Raw genomic sequence first — 24,722 nt, forward strand, 5'->3', positions numbered from 1 at the left:
GGTAAGTAATAAAGAGCGGGTCTGCTGGGTCGTGTGAATAAGTACATACTGTTTAACTTACAAGAAACTGCCTGGCTGTTTCCCAGAGTGGCTGTGCCACCTTGTATTTCCACCAGCAACGTATGAGCTCCATCTACCAACATCTGCCAACAGCCATGGTCAATCTTTCAAATCTCACCTATTCTCATAGGTGGGAAGTGGTGTCTCACTGCGACTTTAACTTGCATTTCCCTGAGGACTAACAATATTAAGTATCTTTCCAAGTGCTTTTGGCTATGTGTGGGCCTTCTTTGGTATCCAAATCTTTTTGCCATTTAAAAAAATTGAGCTTGTAAGACTTCTTTATATATTCTGAATACAAGTCCTTTACTAGATATATGTTTGACCATTATTTTCTGTGCCTTTTTTTTTCATTTTGTTAACAGTGTGTAAAAAGAGCAAAGGTTTTGCCCTGGCCAGGTAGCTCGGTGGGTTGGAGCGTCGCCCCTACAACCAAAAGACTGTCATTCGGTTCAAACACATCCTTGGGTGAGGATTAAAAACAAGAGTAAAAGTTTTTAATTTGCTGAAATCCAACTTATCAAGCTTTTTCCTTTTACAGTTTGTGTTTTTCGTGTTGTTACTTCTTTTTTTAAATCTTTGCTTAACTAAAGGTCACAAAGATTTTCTTCTGTATTCTTCTAGAAGTTTTATCTAAATTTCATAAAAGACAATCTCTTCTCAAAAAAATTTTTTAAATCTTCACCTGACATTTTGTTCATTGCTTCTAGAGAGGAGGGAGGGAGAGAAACATCGACTGGCTGCCTCCTGCATGCGCCTAGATAAGAACTGGACATGCCCAGACTGGGGATCGAACCTCCCGGGCAACCCAGGCATGTGTCCCGATGGGGAAGCGAACCCCCAACCTTTCAATTACAGGATGACACTCCAACCAAGATACACCAGCTGGGGCTCTTCTCAAAAATTTTGAGTTTTAAAACTCTTGCATTCCATTTATCTTGTAATTAGTTACTCAGGTTTATTATCCCGTTGTTTCTTTCAAATTGAACTTTTACATTACCAAGCACTATTTAAATCTATTTTGGAATTTGGAAAGACTTTTATTTTTTAACAGATTTTTCCCCCTCTTCAACCTAATAAATGGTACTGAATTTCTAAATTTAGCCAAGGATTTAGTCCCTCAATTCTCTTCAAACTGACATAAAACCTTTGGATGCCTGATGCTGGTTCTTAAAACAACAACAAAATTCCAAAACCCAGAGCATGCACCTTTCAAGTTAAGCCAGGGACAATGAACTACTTACCCTTCTGGTTTTAAAGGGAAGCTTTTATAAGATCATTCTCACCGTATTGAGTCACTCTGACCTGACAGGAGGCTGGAAAAGTTATCACTCCCTGGCTAAAAGAAAATTTAGACTTTAAAGGTTAGGTTCGCCAAGGTAATAGTAAACTTTTAGACTCAAACTGTACATGTCAGCCTCAAAAATGAAATGAATAGTGTACATGAAAGCACAGTTTAGATTCAGCTGCACCCCTGGAATACAGTTTGCCATTCTCAGCAGTTCCAAGAAAGTAGAAAAAGGGATTCTAAGTTAATGTGAGTAAAACAGGGAGAAGTGACCAGCTAATCATTGCTCATTTTGTATCTTTGCGAGATACCTAGAGGGAACAAAATAGAAAACTGGCTTATCTGTGCCCTGTCACAGTGTCACGGTTGTTAGTCTAATCAGGAGAACAGCAGCTCCTACTTACAGCTCCCTCTGTCCCCATGTTTTGTCTGTTCACCACACCGCCTGACCCACAGAATCAGGACTGGCCATGGGTTCCCGTAACATGGCAGCTTTTATGCTTAAGTAACCCCAGGCCACTGAATCTTGGCTGTATCGGAAAATTTTTTAAACTAATTCCCTGAATCTGACAAGCCGTCTCCCTCAATAAGTCTATGAAGTTGTTATTTCATTAACTCTGCATGAAATGGCAGGCAAATGGCCCGATGCACAGCCCGGCGGGGAGGGACTGAAACTGTCACACGTATACTTAAAAACTAACAAAAGTTTTACCTCTACCACTATCCATGCCTTTTAATGCTACTCTTATTTTTTCAGGAAAATAAATTATTTATATAATCAGAAGGAAGGGCAGCCTTCAATGAGCATTCCATAGTTCTTTGTTTAAGATTCCAGGAAGACAAAGTCAACTAGCCTCAGAAATGGCAACCCAAATGGCTAGATTTAAAGAAGAAACAACACTCAAGGTATTCAAAACAAAACTTCTGTTGGCCTAACAACCAACGTTACCAACACAAGGATTTATTAACCACAGGCCAAGCATTATGTTGACCCTGGGGATTCCAAAATGAGCAAGACATTCCCTGAGCCCCTAAAAACACATAGGCTAGTAGAAGACAGACAAGAAAACGACGTGATAGCTCCACGTAGTAAGACGAGAACGCAGTGTTAGTAGGGCCCAGGCAGGGCCCCTCAATCAGGATCAGCTCGGCTTCTCAGAAAACTTCATGCCACGCTCCTGGGAGCAAAGACAGCTCTTCCGCTGAGTTAAAAGCGCTTTGGTAATCAAGGGGAACAAAACGCTCCCTGTGCAGTGCTGTTTATTTCCGTGGTTAATAACTTTCTCTCTTCAGCAAGAGAGACAGTTACACATGCCATAGAAACAGTTCACTGGAAACCCCAACCTAGCTATCAAAACCACACATGGTCTAAATGCAAGGTGGCATCCTGGACTGCATCCTGGGACAGAAAAGGGGTATCAGTGGAAAATCGAAAAATAAGTCTGTAGCTCAGTTAATAGTATTGTACTAATGCTAATTTCTTAGATGTGGCAATTGCACCACGGTTATGTAAGACAACATCAGGGGGAGCTGGGTGAAAGGTATACAGGAACTCTGCACCATCTCTGCAACTTTTCTGTAAATCTAAAATTACTCCAAAATAAAATAGCTTCCCCAAAATTACACATGGTTTCCCACTTTACAGTCTCACTACCCTTTAGGATTCTGATGATGCCTTCCTAGTCACTGCCCCAATTCAGGTCCGATTGTAATGTTTTTTAAGTCCTTTCAGCTCCTTACTATAAACCATTTAGGCAGGCTAGCTGAATTTCCTTCTTTACTGAAACAGGAAAAACTGTATCTCTGTTGAGAGATTTTATCATTGTTTTCTCTTCCTAATAGCTTCACCACATACACCAAGGGGAATCCTTAGAGTTGAATTTCCCTTAGTAGACAAGAGAGGGTTTTAAATAAACTGGTCTGGATCTCTGGATAAAAACAAAGGGACACTAACGAAAACGTATGTTACATATGATTAGATTACCTTCACCTGATCTCTGGCCAAAAAGGATCATGAACAGAATATACAATGAACAGATGCAGACTATTAACATCTCAACACCAACAAGAAAACTGCACTGAAATGAATGCATCGGCTACAAGACCTGAGAAGCACATTCCTCGACTATTCGAGGTAACAAAAAGCCATACTAAAACCATATGGTACTGTTCAATTCAAGCTAAGTGACAAAATGTATCTGCCGTGGCTATTTGGTTTCTAAAAAATAAACAAATATTCACCTCTTTCTATTACACCATCATTTCAGAGGAGGCTTCAAGGGTCCCACCAGGAAAGCATCATGATGACGTAACACTGTAACAGGGCCTCAGGCACACACACAAACTACGGTAAGATAAACAACCTCGAAAGTTTGAAAACAACTCTAGAAAAGAGTATCAGTGAGGCATAATCATTAACAAACCCCTCAAAGAAAAAGAAACCAAACAAAGATAACTGAAATTTAAACCTAAGCTATTTGATGGCTAAAGTCATGTAAAAGGTAAAATGATATACTAGAATACATTAAGGTCATATAATTTGACCTGTTATAGTATTATTAAATAAATATTATACAACAGTACTCTGACCCAGACCACTTTCAGAAAAATTAACAGGTAGAATAAATACGTTAAAACACTTTAATTTGCATATGTCTGTCAATCACCTGCCACACCTCACCCGTTCACAAATTCTTTTCCCACACGGGCCTGAGCTCTTGAAGAGAAACCCACATACTGCTTAGGGCAGAGCGGGGCCCTCGGTAAATGACTTCCAACGGGATTAATACTCAGCAGTGAACCGCCTCTGAAGCATCCTTACCGACCATCTCAATATGAATACCTTGGGCCCTAACTGGTGTGGCTCAGTGGGTTGAGCATCATGCCACACATTGAAAGGTCGCCAGTTGGATTCCTGGGCAGGGCACGTGCCTGGGTTGCAGGCCAGGTGCCCCGCTGGGGGCGTGCGAGAGGCAACCTGTTGATGTTTCTCTCATATCAGTGTTTTTCTCCCACTCTTTCTCCCTCACTTCCTCTCTCACTAAAAATAAATAAATAAAATCTTCAAGAAAAATCAATACCTCAGGAGCAAAGCATGCTGTACATCATGCTACCACATTTAGAAGGCAATCATGTTAATTGAAAAATAATCAACAGCAACTAATATTTTTTGAGGAAAAAAGCCTCAGGTCACATCAGATAAAAATATGTGTAAACACCATAACTTAAAAATAAAGAAAATATCTCTGAATTAATTTTTCCCCTTGATGGCCATAAAAAAATGAACTATCTTTAACTTCCTAACACTGAATCACAAGATGTTCTTTATCGAATCTTTCACCATCCACCATTTACAAAGAAATCTGTCATCAACTTACATGGGTAAGTTAGACCAATTAGTAAATGGGATGAAGTCTGAGCCCAATTATGAGTTTAAACTGTGGAATGAATGCCTTGAGCAATTTTTTCCTTTCAAGAATGCATAAAAATACAAAACAACCCTCTCGACTGCTGGGAAGAGCTATACTCATTTATTTCTCACAAGCACACAAAGTAATTACTTTCTGTTCCCACCCAACACAAAGCAGCACGACCTCCTCCTCCTATCACCATCAAAACACGCTATAGAGTATCGGAGTACTTGAATCTTAGACCATAAGAATCTCAGATTGCAATGAAGTTACCATGCAACAAAAAACACCTTTCTCTAAGCATTTTCTCACCCCCCATGGTGTTCCTACAATAATTTAGCTCCCTATCAAGTATTAACAATCAAGGAAATCAGAAAATTCTCAGAATAGATATTATACACTGCTTGGTTTGGTTTTTTAAAAAAAGTTATTACTGTTCATGGATTCCAAAATTCAGAGTACACACTACCAGGTGAGTGTTTTTTCAGTTTTCCAATGCCTGAATTTAAATGCCAGTAACTATTTAATTATATGCGACTTTCCCTCTAAACCTACATATACTAATCATTCTCCAAATGTTTTTTAAAAACAAACAACTGTTCATATTCACTTAAAAAGCTTATTGCTTAATAACCCAGAAGATCGAATGTATCAAAAAAAGTAGTCACTGTCAGCTCTATCCATGCATGACGGGTTGGCTGACAAGCTGTTCTGAAAAGATTAGGAACTTCCAGTGACTGCAAGAGGCACATACAGTATCTGTAGATACAGCAATAGTAAAACTAGTTCAACATCAAAAATTCAGAGCCTACAAAATCATACACGTGAACTGCAAAGCTATCTAAATGCATGTATGTCTAAAAGAGAAAGAAGAACAAAAACTGTCTGTACTCAAATCAGCATGAATAATTATCCTTCAATTGAGCTTTTCAAGAACTGAAAACTTACTGAGGTTCTTCAGGTTATTAACACTTTCCAGTTCCAAAACAGAGCAACTGTATTAAAATACAATCAACATAAAATTCCACCACCACCACATACTCTATGTTGGAAGACACAATGACAATAATAGGAAACATTTTAACAGGGTTTAGTTGTGGTGGGCGCACTATTCTAGGAACTTCACATTTTAACTCATTGAGCCCTAATGACATCTCCATTTTACATAAGAAGAAACTGAGACACGGACAGATAAACTCATCCAAAGGTCATATAGCCAGTAAGAAGCAGAGTGTGGATTTTAGCCCCATCAATCAGAACCCAAAGTTCATGCTAACCAATACACTCTGTTCAATAGTAAGGGCCATCCAATGGCCAGCTTATTTTCATTTTTTATTTTAACCTAAAAACCTTTTTGGATCTCAAACACTAAGATAGCTTTGTGCAGTAAAAGTACACTTTGCATTCAAACAAACCCCTGAATAAGTCTGAGCCTTGGTTTCACCATATGTAAAATGAACATACTTAAGTTATTGTGAATGTCAAAGAATACAACTTTGAAATGTCAAGTGCAGTATACAAAATACAGATACCTTCACAGACACCTAGGGTGTCCATGGATGGACTTCAGAGTCCACGAGTCTCACAAACTTTATGACAAATACTGTCTGTGTATCCATCTTAAAAAGAATCGTCCCCGAATTTCCATAAACTTTCAAAGGGGACGTGATCTCCAAAAGGTTAAGAACCACCAGAGTACACAGCAGGTACTCAAAAAATGAAAGTTATCTTTCCCTTCTTGTTCTCCAAATCGCTCCCTTTTCCATTAAGGATGACACATCAAGGCTTCACAATAAATGTCAATTACTTCCCACCATTTTCCTGGCTTGGTAACTAGTAACACGTGCCAGATTATACCCCAATTTTCTAGAGACAGTCTAAAGAAGACCCTCAAATGCTGCTTCCCCCTTTCTCTTCACCGACAGGTATGCACAGTAGTTACTCGAGAAGAATCCTGAGAACCGTCCACCCTGCTGCACCAAGTACCACGCCGGCTAGGAAAACCAAGTAAAGTAGGAACCGGAGCCTCCGAGTTGCACGATAGAGACCTCACGCCCAGCGCTTTGGGATGACGAGAATGTGTTTCCCAAAACTACTGGACAACCCAGAATTCGGCCCCTGTCCTCCCTCTCCCTGTAACTCTGGGGCAGGAAAGGTCCTCTGGACTCTGCCCTGTGCGGGAGTGGTGAAAGAGAGAAAGGTTACCAGAGCCAGAGGCTGCAGCGCGGTGACGTCCCAGGCTCTACTGCCCTGACAGGCGGCAGCAAACCAAGCCAGAAGATTGCCCTCGACCCTCCCGACTACAGATCCAAGTACAGATCTCCACCTGGCCTGGGTACCGGCTTCGGGCTTTTACGCTTCCCAAGGCAACTTCCGCTTCCGGGCTATCCTTTGCCGGAAGTAGTGTAGGAGTGACGCGAAAGTGTCGCGCAATGGTAATTCCGGAAGAAACAAAAGTGCGGCGTGATCATGGTGAGAAAGGAGGGTTGGAGAAGGGTCTTTTTCAGACTATATTTTGGGCGAAAATTCAGAGAGTCAGCCCCTGGCTAAATATCCTTCACACTTCCTTATTTTCATTACAATCCTAACTCTTGAAGTGGTCCAGACGGGGCCTGTTATGCTCTAGCGAGTAGGCACAGGGCTGGGGTAGGGCTGAAAGGATGCGGAGGTGGGCTTTTGAGGGAAGAAGGGAAAGGAGTGGACAAAAGAAAAGGAGGAACTCAAGAACATGGGGTGTATTTTCGACTCTTATAACCCTAAAATTTCTATTTTAAGGGGAAGCAAAAGAAGACAAGGAAATATGCGACCATGAAGCGAATGCTTAGTCTGAGAGATCAGAGGCTGTGAGTGTCTGGAATCAACTGGGCTCATAGGCAGCCCAGAGATACAAAAGTCACGAGGGAATAAGTAGCAAAACTTTTGTTGTTTTGTATTCACTTTTAATATTATTGTGTCTTCGATTTACATAGCATGAGATAGTCCAGTGTATACCATCCAACATAGCTGCTGAGTTGAGAACACTGGTGAATGGGATGGTAATTGAACATCTAAGTGTTCACTCTGTTCCACTGTTTGTTTGTTTTTTGTACTTTATCTACCATATCGTATTTAAGCCTCCTAATAGTTCTGTGAAGTGAATAGGATTATCTTTATGTTTCTGTCATTAGACTCCCCCGTTCCATAGGGGAAAATGTTATAAGTGTTGGAAGAAGGTGAGATCAGATACCATATTTGCCTTGTGACTCCAGTGCCTGACGTTCAAATATTTTTGAAAGGCTCCCCTGCTTCGGTGAAAATGGACAAAGTTATTTAATAAGGACTGGCCTTCATTGTGTTTAAGAGCCTCAGTACAATGGAACTGTCCTCAGTGTCTTCACAGTTATTGGATTGTATTTTCAGTCTTTAGTATGTGTTTTATTTGTAGTATTTGGGAGATTTGCCTATTGAAAATATTTCATTTCTAGTTAAAAGTTAAATATCGTGTATATATTGTGTAAATATTGTGTATGTTGTGTTACATTTTAACCCTTTATAAAAGACATGGAGGTTCCTTCCCCCTTCCTACTGTTGAAGCATCTGAGTCCTCAGAAGATAAGTGTCAGCTTTCTACCCAAACAGTGGGTAGAAAGGCTGACATTTTAATCCTTGATGAGAGCTTCTGACCAAGAAAGGAATGATAGTATAACTAACATTTATTTACCCATTAGCAATTTTTGAGTTACTGGTAGAGATTTTTTCAATTTAACTATGTCTAATTAATTATGTTAACTTCAGGCTACTTCCCACAGTTATTTGTGGTAAAAAAAAATATGTATACTTGTGTTAATATAAGCACAGTAGTAATATTGTGTATAGTAATGTTATTAATGTTATATTAATGTAAAGCTTATATTAACGTAAAGCAGTTACAAAATAAGATTTTCTCTGAAGACAAGAAACTTTTAATTTTGAATGAGGCTAACTGCTATTGCTCTTTCTTGTTTTCTGCATTTAATTTACTTTTTCTTTCCTAGTAAAGAAAAGGATAGATTAAAACCTAAAAAGAAAGAAAAGAAAGATCCTAGTGCACTCAAGGAAAGAGAAGTGTGAGTAATCAACATTTTCAAGTTTTCCTTTAAAACATTTTAAAACCATAAACCCCTTAGAAATCCAGCCTTTCCTGAACTGATTTGCTCAGTCATTTGTTTAAGTCCACAACTCTACGAACAAAAATGATATTAATGAACATTTACCAACTAGAATGGTCCTAAGACTTTTGAATTTCATGGAGCAGTAAAATTTTTCCTAAAATGAGTTTATTTGAGCCAAACTAATTACAAATGCTGGAAAGCAATGTCTCAAATGCTCTTAATTGCCATTGTTTAACTCACAGGCATTTCAGAAAAGGGAAAATGCATCATAAAAAAATAGTATGGCTGTATCTTCAGAATAAAGGTTACTCCTTTTATTAAATGAACACATTTAACTTTATGAAACTTCTTCACATTTTTCTTACTTTTTCTCATTTTGCCTTAGAGTGGTGATGGATAAATCACAGGATTTATTTCTGAGAATAAGGATAAAGGAGCTTAATCTATGGCAAACTCTGTTCCAAGTACAAACTAATTTTTGTTAATACCAAACTATCAGTGCACTTATTACTTTGTGTTTTATTTCTTTTTCTTTCAGCCCCCAATACTCTTCTTGCTTATTCTTCCAATACAACACACAGCTGGGCCCACCTTACCACATCCTGGTTGATACCAACTTTATCAACTTTTCCATCAAGGCTAAACTGGACTTAGTGCAGTCCATGATGGACTGTCTCTATGCCAAGTGTGAGTATCATACTTTTGCTTTCTGTGACATTTGTACGGAAATAATCATATTTATCCAAATACATGAACAGAGGGGAATGGTGTTCTAGTTAACGTAAGTGCTGGGCATTTAATGTGCTCACCATAGCAATGAACATTTTCAATGAATTGAAATACAATGCAAACTTGACTGGGAATGATTAAACTTTCACAACTCAGAAAACAGTGCTCTTCGGTCATTATTGGCATCAATTTTGAGCATAGGGAAGTTTTCTTTAGGATAAATGAAAATGTATTACATTTCTCAGTGTATGTATTCTTTTACATTGTGGAGAAAGCTATAGTGTAAAAAAGCTAAGTAAGACATTTTGTCATTTACAATCACAGAACCAAAAGTGATGATGGTCACTGATTCCTAGTTTATTCAGTTTGGTATTTATTTGTACCAGGATTTGGGTAGTTTATTTATACTTAGTCATGCAGTTTACCATTAATATCCCTTATGTATTTGGATGTCCCTTCCTTCAAATGATCTTCCTTCATTTTGATGAGGAGGAAAAAGAAGATTTAGGCTAAGTACAGGGAATAACTTTGTAATGTGAGATCTGTTGTATTTTGTGGTGGGTTTATATTCATAATATTGGGTTGACCAAAAGTTCATAGGTTTTTTTCTGTACGACGGTTCTAGCAGAGCTTAGTTGTCTTTAAATTCATTCAAAACAATTTGTTAGAGTGTGTGTGACAACTGTCATATCAGTGTGCATTTTTAAAAAACTTACCAAATTGGTGAATTTTTGTGTAGTCATTTTAATATTGAAGATGGAAGAAAATATGCAACATTTTTGGCATATGATGCTTTATTATTTCAAGAAAGGTAAAAAAACTGAAATGCAAAAAAAGATTTGTGCAGCATATGGAGAAAGTGCTGAGACTGACCAAACATGTCAGAAGTGGTTTGTGAAGTTTTACGCAGGAAATTTCTCACTGGACGATGCTCCAGGGTTGAGTAGACCAGTTGAAGGTAATGGTGATAAAATCAAGACATTAATTGAGATCAGTGTTCTACAATGTGGGAAATAGCCAACATTTTCAAAATACCCAAATCAATAAAGTTACTGGTAAAAATAGAAATGCATCTTTTATTTTACAGAAAAAATTTAACGCACTTTTTGGCCAACCCAGTGTTTTCCAGGCATCTAATTAAAGATACAAATAGAAATTAAACTTATACTTTGCTATAATTAAAGAATAAATTAATATAATCAGAGGAAAGTTTTTGCACCTCTTTCTTTAATATTTAAAATATACTGTACTATTATGAACCAATATTTAAAATATACTCATACTATATTATGAACAACATTATAAAGTGATGGTAATATACATGTTTATTGATTTATTAAAACTAGCAGGATGGTGTAAGAGTGTGATAGGTAAGAGAGCTAAATTCTTTAAATGTCTAAAAATTAATGAATAGAAAAAGTGACTGCATAAGGTTATAACAGTAACATACGAAGGTAACCACCAAGTGAGGAAAACAGCTAATAGTGTAAAATATTGTAGTTATATCTTAAGGATCAGAATTGGTATGGGAAAGTTTCAGAGGATTGTTATTTGTTCATATAGATCTTTCTGTATTTCTTTTTAAAGCCATGTACATGTGATACTTTAAATTTTTAAAAAATCTCTTAGGAATAATAAAGCTTAGTCCAAAGCTAGGACACTGTCATGGCTGTAGAAGTGGACTGGGGAGGCCCTGTACGAGGAAAGACAGTGAACTTGGTAGACATGTCCTAATCCCATGGTGTTGGTCATAGTTGTCTTAGCTGTTTCTCCAGCTTCTCAGGAGTGCTGTGACCTACTTGTAAATGACATCGACCGAGGGTTCAGACATGGCCCCTTGGCAGTGGATTGTTTCCTTGACACCATAGCTCCACCCTTACTATCTAGATGATGATTGTGTAGCTTTAGCCCTGTAGTTAGGCTTGCTCTAGATATGGATACTTTTAGAGTACAGCTATAATGCCATTTTTGAAAACAAGCTTATTAAGGAGAATACCACTCTGCAGTCTCTCGAGTAACATACCATACATAATACCTCAAAGTAAATGCTCAAGAAACATTTTAAGTGCAAACTCAGTTTCTTAGGAGATTAATTTAACTGTTAATCTCTGCTTACTTAATTTTTCTTCACTTGCCTCTATTCCTGAAGGGAGGCCTTTATCTTCTTGCCTTTAAGATGCCCCTTTTACGTTTTCATAGCTCCTGGTATATTCCACTTCCTTCTGATATTCCAACAAGGAGAAACAGTGAGCTTCCCATCAGCTTTCTTTTCTGCCCATGAGTGCTCTTCTCTGTTACTTTGTGTTGCTTTATAATGATCCTCCTGGGCCTACTTCCCTGCCCCAGATGCAAGCCCTTGCTTGTTTCACTGCTGCATGGCCCTTGAAATTGACCTTCTCAAGGCCTATATTGCTCTCTGATTCCATGATGAAATGATCTTACTGACTTTATACCTTTATTTTACATCTGCTCTTTGTTCTGGGTGTTATTTTTGATTTAAATTTTCTTAACTCTTGTCTGTTTTCAAAAGTATTAATGTGCTTGAAAACACAGCATTAAAAAATGGAAGTTCCTTATCATGCCTTACCTCAGAGAGGGGCAGTTTTAAAAAATTCATACACAATCTCTAGGATGGAAGTTAGTTTTGTTTCTTTTATTAATAAAAATGGATCACATTAATTACTATTTATGTTTGTGCTTTTTTAAAACTACTTTGAGATATACTCCACATAGTATACAATACACCCACTAAAGTGTACAATTCTTTGGTTTTTAGTGTATTCATAGTTGATCTTTAAAACATTTTCACTGATCCAAAAATATGTCTGAATCCCTTAGCCATCACTCTTCAACTCTTCCCCTTCCCTCCATCCCTAGCAGTCATGAATTTGTTCTCTGTCTGTGTATAGATTTCCCTATTCTGGACATTTCATTAATATGGGATCACAATATTTGGTCCTCTTTCACTTACTATGGCATTCTCAAAGTTATCTATGGTAAAGCGTATATCAGTTCTTTTTATTATCAAATAATATTCTATTGTACAGCTAGATCACATCTTATTTATTCATTTCTGCTTGCTATTTATGTTGAAAAACTATATCATGAGTGTTTTTCTGTCAATATTTGTAGATATACCTCATTTCTTTTTAAGTTACATAGTTTTCTATTTTTATAATTTATTTATTTGTTTGTTTGTTTGTTTGTTTATTTATAGAGGGGAAGGAAGGAGAAAGAAAGAAACATTAATGTGTGGTTGTCTTTCATACACCCTGTACTGGGGACTTGGCCGGTAACCCAGGCATGTGCCCTGACTAGAAATCAAACCAATGACCCTTTGGTTCGCAGGCCAGCACTCAGTCCACAGATGTACACCAGCCAGGGCCTATTGTTTATAATTTTTAAAAAACGATATTTTGCTAAACATTTGGAGGCCCTGTGATAAACAAGGCTGGACGGAATTGGTGAATATATCTGTGTTAGAGTGAAATATTTAAGGTGCATTTTCTAGAGCTATATTGTAATATCAAGGGGCATGTTTATTTTTTAATTCTAATAGGTAATGCAAAATTGCCCTCAAATAGTTATATGATTTTATAAACCTACTAACTTTGTTTCCTTACTATTAGGTATTTTCATCTGTTGATTCTGCCATTCTAACAGATAGAAAATGAAATCTTGTTTCAATTAATATCTCCGTAGAATAACATGGAGCCTCTTTATGCTCACTGACTATTTGTATGTCTTCTTCTCTGAACCAAAATGGGACATGGTAGTTAAGAACCCAGACTGTACTCTGACAGTTTCGGTTCAAATGTCATCTTCACCCTTTGCTGTCTGGGTACTTCTTTGTGCCTCAGGTTTCACATCTGTAAAATGGGGATGATAATAATAACAACACTGCCTGATAGGAATTGCCCTGAAGATTAAATGAGATAATCCTTGTAAAGTGCTTAGCATAATGTCTAGAAAATAGCACATAATTCTAAGCTATTATAAGCTCATAATATACTAAGGAAATTAGCCCTTTGAGAAATGTAGAAATATATTTCCCACTTTTATTTATACTTTAATATCTCTTTTAGTTTGATGGTTGCAAAGAGAAGTTTGGTGTTTTTTTTTAAGTTTTATACTTTTATGTGATTAAATTTACATTTTTTGTTTAATTTTAGGTTTCTTTTGGTTCACATTTAAATATTTTTCATCTAGAATTGATATTAATATTTAAAATAATAACAGGAATCCGGCTTAATTTTTTTTCTCCAAATGTATTTATAACAGATACTTTATGGAATCAGTGGTGTGGGGTTGGAACAGTTCACTAGTTTCTTTGTAAATAGGGATTTTATTCTACAGTTCTTACTCATTTCAGTGTGCTTATTCTGCTTTCTCCAGAAGTCTCGTAGGTCTTTTTAAGATTCTCAACGGAATATAATTCAGAGAGAGTACAATCAGTTTCTTCACGAGTTCTTTTACTAACATGTATTTGTTTTCCTGGCAGGTATACCTTGTATAACCGACTGTGTAATGGCTGAAATCGAGAAACTGGGGCAGAAGTACCGAGTGGCTCTAAGGTAGGAAGGAGCTTGGCGGTCTAGATTTGTTCTAGATCGGTGTACTGAAGGTTCTTTGGACTTTTCTCCATCTGTTTGCTGTCCAAAGATTGCTTGGCTGATGAGAGTAAATAAAAATATAAAACTAGTCAACTGTGGTCAAGAACATAGACACTTGAAGTTTAGAGATTTTTCAGCTGCAGCCTTTTTAAAAATTAAATGTATTGGTTAATAACATTGTATGTCTCAGGTGTACAACTTTGTAATAAATCTCGATATGCCATTGTGTGCTCACCACCTGAAGTCTGGCCTCCTCCGTCACCATGTATTGGACGCCCTTTACTCTCCCTCCTCCCCCAGCACCTCTCCTCTGCCAGCCACCGTACTGTTGTGTGTCTGTTTTGTTTACTCACGTGTTGCTTTTTGTTTTATATCCCACATATGAGTGAAATCATACGGTTTTTATCCTTTTCTGCCTGGTTTTGCTTAGCACAATACTTTTAAGATCCATCATCGATCTTTTTGCAAAAGGCAGTATTTCACCTTTTTTAAGGCTGAGGATTCCATTATATATGTATATGTACACATATATGTGTTTATATGCATGTATATACACATATATGTATATGTGCCATATTTTCTTATCTAACCATCCGTTGAAGAACACTTAGGATGTTTCTTTTTTCTTTCTTTTTTTTCCCCAAATTTTCAGTTGAGTTTAATAGGTTGTTTCTATGCCTTGGCTGTTATGAATAATGTAAGCTAAAGCTTTTTAAACTAAGTTACTTACTCATATTGGTCTTCTGGGCCACCTTTTACGTTTCTCTAGATTTTCAATTAGAAATTGTCTTTCTATCAGTTTATCTAGACATCTCCATCAGAATCTCACAGTTAAAGAATTCACATTCTCAGTTTGGAGTTTACTTTTGGAAGTACCCTTGAGTTAAGAGAAGCAGTTCCCCAAGTATGGTCCTGAACCCCTAGAAGTCTCAGAGACCTTTGCAGGGAGTTTGTGAAACTTTTCGTAATAATACCAAGACATTGCCTTTGTCAGTGTGCAGACGTTTGTACTGATGGCAGAAATGCTGGTTCGGTGCCTTAGTACAAATCACAGCAATGGGCCCAAATAATGCTAGTAGTCTTCGCCCTCTTCACTGCCACCCACTGACAGTTTAAAAAAAAAAGCCAGAGTCATTTAAGAATGTTCTTGATGAGCCCTGGCTAGTGTGGCTTAGTGGTTGAGTGCCAGACTATGAATTAAAAGGTCACCAATCTATTTCCATTCGGGGCACAGGCTTGGGTTGCAGGCCAGGTCCCCAGTAGGGGGCGTGCTAGAGGTAACCGCACATTGATGTTTCTCTCCCTCTCTTTCTCCCTCTCTTCCCCTCTCTAAAAATAAATAAACAAAATCTTTTCCCCCCCCCTTAAAAAAGAATGTCTTGATGAAATGGTGAAATTTGTTCATTTTATTAACTCTCAATCCTGGAGAACACGTCAGTGTTCTTTGTGATAGTGCGAGGCACACCTGGAATGCCTCTGCTGATGACCGGGTGAAGGTCACCTCGGCAGAAAGCACTTACGTGCTTGTTTGAGTTGTGGGCTGAGCCGGCTGCTTTGTCATGGACTGTGATTTTTATCTGAAGAACAACAGATAAACACAGATTTTTCAGACTTTGGCATTTAGCAAATACTTATAGTGAACCTGTTCCTCTAAGGAAAACAACTTATTATATTAGTTATCCATGATAAAATTCAAGTTTTCAAGTGAAAATCAGAGTTTTGGAAAATCATGAGCTTATCACCTTCCCAATACTAAAGGCCATTTTGTTGGGACCAGTGAAGATATTAAGTATGAGTATTTTGATATTGTATAATATAATGAAATGTGTCGATATTTGGAAGTGTAACTCAATGAATCACTATTTCCAAATGATTCATACATGACGTTACAAAATCAGGCATGGGTAAAAGACTCATTCAAAGTGCAAGGTGTACCTGGGAACTTGTGTGTGTGTGTAATTTACGTAGTGTAAAATTGGCCAAGTTTATTTGTGTCATTTGATGGCTCTGGCGAATGTATATGGTCATGGAACCATCATCAGAGGCGTGAATCAGAACATCCCATCACACCAGAAATATGATTCCATTTGTGTGAAATTCTAGAAAAGGCAAAACTGTAGTAATGGAATACAGATCAGTGGTTACCTGCCGCTGAGGATGGGAAAGGGGGCTCAGCTGTAAAGGGGACACGGGGGACATTTTGTAGCGATGGAAATGTTTAGTATCTGGATCGTAGGGGTAGTGACATGCATATGTATATTTATCAAGACTCATCGAATTTTATATTTATAATCAGTGAATTTTATTAGATTTTATTTATACCTAATATAGGTAATTTTTAAGGGCAAATAAAGGGGACCCAAATGTATGAGCGGTAGCATTATTTAGATCAGTAGGAAAGTGATTAACTGTTACAATAAAATATTGATTATCCCTGTGGGAAATAATTAAATTGGATCTTTATCTCACTTCTTTCACAAAAACCAATTCCAGGTAGATTGTTTAAACTTTTACAGAAAATATAGAGAATACCTTAGTTATTTTAGAGTAGGCAAGGATTTGTTAAGAAATACAAACCATAACGGAAATGAATCGATTTGACTCTATTGAAATCGAATACTTCTCTATAACAAAAGACACCATAAACATAGTGGAAAGATAAGCCACGGATATTAGTAACAATTATAATCAACAAAGAGTTTCTTTTTAAAATGTATTTAAAAACTACAAGCCTATAAGACAAGGACAGAATCCTTAAAATCACAATGAAATACCATTTCATACCGAAAAGATTGGCAAGAATTAAAGTATTCTTGACAATACCAAAAATAGTTGAGACTGGAACAGTGGGAATTCTCACACTCGGTTGCTAAGGATATAAACTGGACAGTCTTTTTTTTTTTTTTTTTAATCTTTAGAAGGGAAGGGAAGGAGAGAAGGAGAGAAATATCCATGTGTGGTTGCTTCTGGTGCATCCCCTGCTGGGAACTGGCCTGCAACCCAGGCATGTGCCCTGATGGGGAATTGAACCACGATCTTTTGGTTCGCAGGCCTGTGCTCAATCCACTGAGCTACACCAGCCAGGGCTGCACAGTCAGTTTGGAGAGCAGTTTGGTGATATCTGATAGAAACGAGGTTGTCCGTACTCCTGCAGCGCTGTGTCTTCCAACCTGGGATCACCACCTGCAGGTCATAAAGTCTATATAATGGTTCACAGCAAGTGTTTTTTAGTGAAGTACAGGCTGAACTAAACATAAAATACCAGCATGCATTGCATGTAGCATAGGTTGGGTACTGTATCACAGAACCTTTTTCACTTTCGTGTGTATGTGTATATATGTGCTTACTGTGTGCTAGGTAGCATGTTTCATACTGCAGGTCTGGTAAAAGAAAACAAAGTGGGGAGGGCGGCTGCCATAGCAAAGCTCACATATATTTATTGGAGACAGTTATTGGAATTTTCTTACATGTATAGTAGCAAAAGATGTCAGGCAGCTAAAAGATCTATTAAGATAATGAATAAATTGTGAAACATTCATGAATTAAATACTACACAGAAGTGAAACAAATGTAGAGGTATATATCAATGTGGATAAACCACAAAGACAATGTAAAAAAGAAAGTAAGCACATACGTGGAACATATAATTATCTAAAGTTTAAAAACTTGCAAACCTGGCCCTGGCTGGGCAGCTCAGTTGTTCAGAGCATCATCCTGATATACCAAGGTTGCAGGTTCAATCCCCGATCAGGGCACATACAAGAATCAACCAACGAATGCGTAAGTAAGTAGAACAACAACTCTCTTTTTCTCTCTCAAATCAATAAATTGTTTAGTGCAAACTACATTGTTTATAGGCACATACATACATAATCTTATATACACAGTAAAATTTGTGTGGGACTGATAAATACTTGTAGAGAGGTAAAAAGAGATTAAGAATGGAGAGGGGGCTTCTTTTTATTTTAATGTTTAACTAGATGGTGGGTACAGTTCATCATTCCTTACACTTTTTTACACACTTGAACTACTTTGAATAAAAGGGGGTAAAGAGGCAATTATTTAAAAATAATTTAAAAATAAACAATGGGAGGGGAGGAAAGAGAAGCAGCAAGTGGAAGCACCAAGTTTGGCTCTGAAGAAAAGCAGAGACGTGGGGTGTTGACTGCAGGGGCTGGTATAAGTAAAAAGGATTTTTTTTTTTTCTTTTTTAAATGGGTGAAGTGCTAAGGCGCGTTGGTATGTTTCTGGGAAGGATCAGTGGGAAGGAGGAGGTCGGTGATTTCAGCAGTGAGGGGACAAGTAGAGCAGAGGCCTGGACTGTGGCCTACCTACCGCGTCTCTCAGCAGCCAGTCTGCCTGTCTCGTAGTGTGTCCTGTGGAATCTTCCTAAGACAGGGCTTTGCTTGTGTCCCCTGACTCCCCATCACCTGTGTCGTGGAGCTCTCACTCCTCAGCCTGGCGTTGGAGACTCCTCTTCCCAGTCCCTTCTACCTGCCTTTCCAGCCCTGTCTCACTTTCCTCTGTGTGAACACCTTCTCACTCTTCCCTGAACACACCCAAACCATTTTACAGATGGCTGGTGCCCCATTTGGAATGTGCCTGCCTTCACTCTGCCTGGAACATTCTTTTATCTTCATTCTATTTTTATCTCCCTGTAATTTTTTTCAAATTTACCCAGCCCACATTGACCTAGCTCTGAACTGCTGCAGTGTGGGATATTTTTGCTGCACGTGGTACCTGTGTGCTGCCTGGTATTTTTATTCATTTAGTGGCTCATCATCATTGTGTAATGGAGCATGGCTCTGGGGACCACGGGCCTGGGGTTTTCTATTCCCAATTTGTATGAAAATAGTGCATGTTTGATTTGCTAATGGCAAACAGTATGAACATGTACATCCCGGATGGGGCAAAAATAGGCTTACAGTTGTGAGTATGCAAAACAGTTTATTCTTGCATCATTATTTATTATTGTATTATTTTCCATAGAAATAACTGCAAGCCTACTTTTACCACACCCTGTAAAATAAAAAATAAAATTCAAAAAAATTAAAAAATTTAAAAATAAAAATAAAATTCCCCCTCCATATTCACACTGTCTCCAGCCTCCTATCCTAAGATTGACAATTGAAAATGATTAGTATATACTTAGTATGTACTTAAGATTTCCATGCAAATCCAAATCTAGAGAAAGAATCAGAAAAGATTTGTATTTTCTTAATTGAATGACAGTTCAGTGACCTGTCTTGTTTATTAAGCAATATATTATATTTGAACAATTAAAATTAAAAAATAAAAATAAAACAAAAAAACCAATTTATTATAGGCCTTTCCACATTGATACCTATAGCCCTGCCTCACTTTTTAACAGAATAGGAGCACCAAAATGTATTTCACTTTTCCCTTATTGATGGATACTCAGATTATTTCCAGTTTTGCATTGTTACGAACTATGCTGCAGTGGCCATCCTTGTGCCTGTATGCTTGTACATATGTGTAAGAAAACTTCCTAAAAATGAATTGGTCGGCTTAAGATTGATGGCTTTAAATCTTGGATTTTCCAGCTGGGTTGCTTTAAACAGATTACTTCGTCTCTGAGTCTGCTACCTCAACTGTAAATGGAAATATAATAACTCAGAGTTTCATGAACATTACATGACCTAAGACACGCCAGCTGTCAGCCAGGAAGTTTTAATTCCCTCTTATATAAGTTGTCTTTCCAATCAGAAGGTCAGCTTCATGAGGAGTGGGTGCCTTAAAGTCTACACGTAGATTATGTTACTCTTATTTCACTGAGTGAGTCTGAGAAAGTTATCCAATTGCCAGAATGTTTTCCTTAATCCAATTCTGTAACCCTCCAGGATTGCCAAGGATCCAAGATTTGAACGATTACCGTGCACACACAAAGGAACCTATGCAGATGACTGCTTAGTACAGAGAGTAACTCAGGTATTGTTTACTTTGTGCTTTTAAAAAAGAAAAGCTATTTTCTCCTGAAGGTTTATGGTCAGAAAAGGATCTAGGAATATAAATGGTAAAAAAAAAATCGCATAGAATCCCTTTATCGGAAGCGGATGTCCTCACTTACTGGGGAACATGGCCCGGAAAAGCATACTGTGACTTTCGTGGAAAGACCATGGGGGGGGAGGAAACGTGGGTTTCAAATACCAGCACCTGAATTTGCTAGGTATGTGATTTGGGGCACTTACTGATTCCTGATTCTATAACTCTTCTCTATAAAATGATTAAAGTGAGTGAGTATGGACAATAATGCAGTTGACCCTTGAACAATGCCAGGGTTAGGGACTCTGGCCCCTGCATGATCAAAAATCTCTATTATAACTTGACTCCCCCAAAACTTCAGTTTTCCCTTGGTATCCATGGAGGAATACCAAGGACCCCCCATGGATACCAAACTCTGTGGATGCTCAGGTCCCCTGTATAAAATGGTGTGGATCGATGCATACGGTCTGCTCTCCGCATCTGCAAACTCTCAACCACAGAACAAAAACAGTACAGGTATTTGTTGAAAAAATCCACATAAAAGCGGACCTAAGCAATTAAAACCCATGTCGTTCAAGGGTCAACTTGTCTGAGAGTTCACCTCCCTGTGAATTTAAAATATAGTTCTATTTCCATTTATTCCCCACCATGAAGGAATTTTGTTCCTTCCTACCATGCCTAACCTAGATGTATTTCTCAGCTACACCTAAGTCTCCCGGGTGCTGTCTCACAGGTACCCTGGAATCAGTGGGTCTTTGATTCCTTGCCAAGCACCACAAGAACATCTGGTACTAGTTGCCCTTATAAGAGCCTCTCTCTGCTGAGGATCATCATCTTCATTGGGCGACCACACTGTCGGCCCTTTAGCAGCTCCATCTTGTGGGCGTGGCCAGCATTTTCCTTAATTTCCTACCGCACAGCTGACATCAGCCTACAGCTCTTTATAAAACTCAACAGGAGATTTGGTATGATGGAAGCAAAGTACAGCACACGCTCGCTCCCAGCTGGCAGCTGCATGTTATTTCTGTCAGAGTTGCTAGGCTCAGACTTGTCCTGGGGATCCTATTCTGGCTTCATGGCCAGGAAGGTGGCCTGCCTCCACCACGGGAGGCCCCCGTAGCCTTGCGATCCTGGGAAAGGCAAAGGCTGTGCCCTCCAACCTAAGGCACTTACTGTGCCTTTGTCTAGAGTCCCTCTGGGCATTTTCCCAAAAGCAAGGAATTGTCTACCTCAGATGTGAAAGTCCCTTCCACCTACAAGACAAAAAATGGTGTGCAGCTTAGCTTTTCTATCCCCGCCTCTCCTGCTGCCAAGATTCTTAGAGCTACATTCAGTTCAGGCAGCTTATTAATATGTTTTATAAATGCGAGCTCCTAGATCATACTATCTACTCAACAAATTGCTATAACCTTGCCTTGGTATTTACTGTGAAAATGAATGAATTCTTCACACTGGCTAGTGGTCGTGCCATTATAGTATCACTGAGTAGACTCAATAAACTGTGTGTGTTTCTTATAGCACAAGTGTTACATTGTGGCCACAGTTGACCGGGACCTTAAACGAAGAATCAGGAAGATCCCTGGAGTTCCCATCATGTACATTTCTAATCATAGGTGAGAACTTCCTCCTGGGGAAGTGCTTCAGAGTACATAGTTGATATCAGTTAAAAAATTAGGTCAGGCCCTGGCTGGTGTAGCTCAGTGGATTGAGCGTAGGCCTGAGAAACAAAGGGTATCTGCTTCAATTCCCAGTCAGGGCACATGCCTGGGTTGCAGGCCAGTTCCCAGCAGGGGACACAAGAGGCAACCATACATTGATACTTCTGTCCTTCTCCTTCCCTTCCCCTCTAAAGATAAATAAATAAAATATTTTTTTAATGAGGTGAGGTTATAGAAGAGTTTCAAAGAGAATTGTTGTATCAAATGTTTATACAGTTGTATTTGGAGAAATGAGACAAAAGAACAAAGGCAAAGGATAAAGCTAGGATTTAGGAATGAGGTAGACTTTCACGTTGCTACAATATGATTACCAGAAGAAAGAGAGCAATGTGTTGCTTTAAAACATAAAGAAGTAATTTAAATCAAGCTAATCTTTTTTGGCCAGAAATTTTCCTTTTAAAGCCTAGTGCATGTGATTAGCACCCCTCTGGGAAACTAAAAGTTTATTTAAAAAAAAAAAAAAACAACGTTCTTTATCCTTCTCGGATGTTCCCATGTCAGCACAAGGTCTTCAAACTGTTATTGTCCGGCCTTTCAGCCCGAGGAGAACACAATATAGAGGGAATAACACGGGCTAAGCAGTCGGGCTTGCCTGGGCTCGGTGCCTGGCTTGCCCAGTTGTTACCTTTCTGACTTTGAAGAATAAAGAAAATGTATTACTGTCAGCATTCTGCTTTACATCAGTCATTATGGTAGCCCTTTAAAATATTCCCACTGACAGAAAGGACTCAGAGCGAGGGTGAGAATATTGCAGTCAGTAAACGATGGGTTTTTAGGTGGGTGCTGGACCCACTTTTCTTACCAGTGTTAATTTTCTGTCCTGATCAGGTACAACATTGAGCGGATGCCAGATGATTATGGAGCCCCTCGGTTCTAGTGCTTAAAGGATGAAGTTCCTCTGCCTTCCTTCAACCAGCTTTCTCCGTTGCCAGTTTATTAAACGTGCTACAGAATGAGTTGTTATTGCTCCACTCACCCACTTGCTCTGTTATGTGCTAAGTAGAATTAAATACACTCACTTTTTGATGTTGCTTTGAAAATAGTATTTTCTATCATTTTAATATTTGTTACATCTTTTTTATAAATCAGATGACTGCTCACAGCTTTGATGCTTGTTATTTTATATTTACTCAGCAAATATTTATTAAGGTTATACTCAGTACATAATAAGATATGATCCTGCCCTCAAGATACTCATGTTACAGTGGGAAAGAGAAACATGTAGATGAATAAATACAGTAAAGTACTGGTGCCGGGATAAAAGGATGAGGGAACAGACACATGAGACAAAGGAATGAGTTCTTTCTACTTGGTTGGGGTAGGGAGGGAAGAAAGGCTCAAAGTGTGATGTTTAAATTAATCTTTAAAAGTAAATAGAAATAGGTACTTGCTCAGTAAATTATGAAAATGAGGCACAGGAGACATGAACAAAAGCATGGGCACAGATATGACATGAAATTGATGTGTTTGTGCAGACAACTGCCAGAAGGTTTTTATAACTAGAACATTGGGGGAAGTTGTCTGTGCCCACATCTGAGACTCCAGAGGTATGAGGAGGGGATAAAGGTGACTTATGTGACTTGCTAACGGGTTTGGACTTGATCTTGAGGTCAATGGAGTTATTAAAATTTTAATTAGGGCACATAACATAATCAGAATAGCTGTTTTAAGTGCTCACAAGGTAGAGTAGGAATAGACAAATCACTGAAACAATAGAAAGTCCACAAATCCCTGTATATTTTTGTCAGTTTGGTGTATTTTAAAGGTTATATTTCAAGCCTGTAGAAAAAGATTGTATGAGAAGGCCAAATAGTGTAGAGTCATTTTACCAGGGTTAGAATTCTGATTTTACTGGTTAATATCTATATAAATTGGGCAAACTACATAACCATTTAGTGCCTTTCTTGCTACCTCTTAAAAATATTTTGAAAAAAAATAGTTTTATTTAATCCTCAAAACAACCCAGATAAGATGGGGTTAAATTGAAAAAAAGAGTTGTTCAATAAATGTTAGTAGTTATGTTATAAATGCAAGTTCACTATCCATTTGAAAAAACTTTGTATTCCTACTTTATATCCTTCATGAGAATACAGTGCAACTGATCAGATAACTAAACTTCTTTTTAAGCTATGGAAGTATTAGGAAAACACATGAAAAATATGTGTAACCTTTGGATAGAATTCTCAAATAAGATGAATGTAAAAGTCATAAAAGAAAATATTAAGCCCTGGCCTACTGCTCAGCTGGTTGAAGCATCATCCCGATACACCAAGGCTGCAGGTTCTATCCCCAGTCAGGACACATAAAAGAATCAACCAATAAATGCATTAATAAGTGTAACAACAAATCTCTCGCTCGCTCATAAATAAGTCGCATTTCAAAACACTAACAATGACCAACCAAAACAAATTAAGAAAACAATTCCATTTACTATAGCATCAAAAAGGATAAAATAGGAGGAAACGCTAAAGAGGTGAAAGACTTGTACAATGAAAATTATAAAACATTGCTAAAGGAAATAAAAGATGCAAAGAAATGGAAAGACATTTCATGTTTGTAAATTGAAAGTCAATATTGTTAAAATGTCTATGCTATCCCAAACTACAGATTCTATCCATTTTCTGTCAAATGCTCAGTATTTGAAGAAATAGGAAAAAACATGCCGGAATGTATGTGGAATCTGAAGGGATCCCAAGTAGCCAAAACAATCTTTAAAAGAACAAAGTTGAAGGCCTCATGCTTCCTGATTTGAAGACATGTTACAAAGCAGT

The 24,722-nt window shown here is 38.0% G+C and overlaps 2 protein-coding genes across 5 annotated transcripts in view; one reads left to right on the forward strand and one right to left on the reverse strand.

Annotated features, from left to right (window-relative positions):
• The window catches only part of AREL1 (apoptosis resistant E3 ubiquitin protein ligase 1), a 38,399-nt gene extending 31,269 nt beyond the window's left edge, over positions 1 to 7,130 (reverse strand). For 3 of the 4 annotated variants that reach the window (XM_037128245.2, XM_037128255.2, XM_037128217.2), the window contains exon 1: positions 6,964 to 7,130. The gene's annotated coding sequence lies outside the window, so the exon portion shown is untranslated. The remainder of the gene's footprint in view (positions 1 to 6,963) is intronic. The other variant, XM_037128235.2, reaches the window with a different exon arrangement.
• Positions 7,130 to 23,053, forward strand: FCF1 (FCF1 rRNA-processing protein). Its single transcript, XM_037128268.2, has 8 exons — positions 7,130 to 7,230; positions 7,534 to 7,601; positions 8,772 to 8,843; positions 9,427 to 9,575; positions 14,119 to 14,191; positions 20,092 to 20,179; positions 21,752 to 21,846; positions 22,780 to 23,053. The coding sequence occupies exons 1-8, from the start codon at positions 7,228 to 7,230 to the stop codon at positions 22,826 to 22,828; spliced, it is 597 nt and encodes a 198-aa protein (XP_036984163.1). The 5' UTR covers positions 7,130 to 7,227; the 3' UTR covers positions 22,829 to 23,053.
• The last annotated feature ends 1,669 nt before the right edge of the window (positions 23,054 to 24,722 follow it).

This window comes from Artibeus jamaicensis, unplaced genomic scaffold (assembly GCF_021234435.1).
Source record: "Artibeus jamaicensis isolate MK-2021 breed Jamaican fruit bat unplaced genomic scaffold, CSHL_Jam_final contig_851, whole genome shotgun sequence".
In the NCBI taxonomy this organism is placed as follows: Eukaryota; Metazoa; Chordata; class Mammalia; order Chiroptera; family Phyllostomidae; genus Artibeus; species Artibeus jamaicensis.

What these genes read in the sequence shown, in the direction of transcription:
- FCF1 (XM_037128268.2), top strand. An exon ending in GCACTCAAGGAAAGAGAAGT is followed by an intron (nt 8,844 to 9,426) that starts GTGAGTAATCAA and finishes TTTTTCTTTCAG; the next exon opens with CCCCCAATACTCTTCTTGCT. An exon ending in AAGTACCGAGTGGCTCTAAG is followed by an intron (nt 14,192 to 20,091) that starts GTAGGAAGGAGC and finishes GTAACCCTCCAG; the next exon opens with GATTGCCAAGGATCCAAGAT.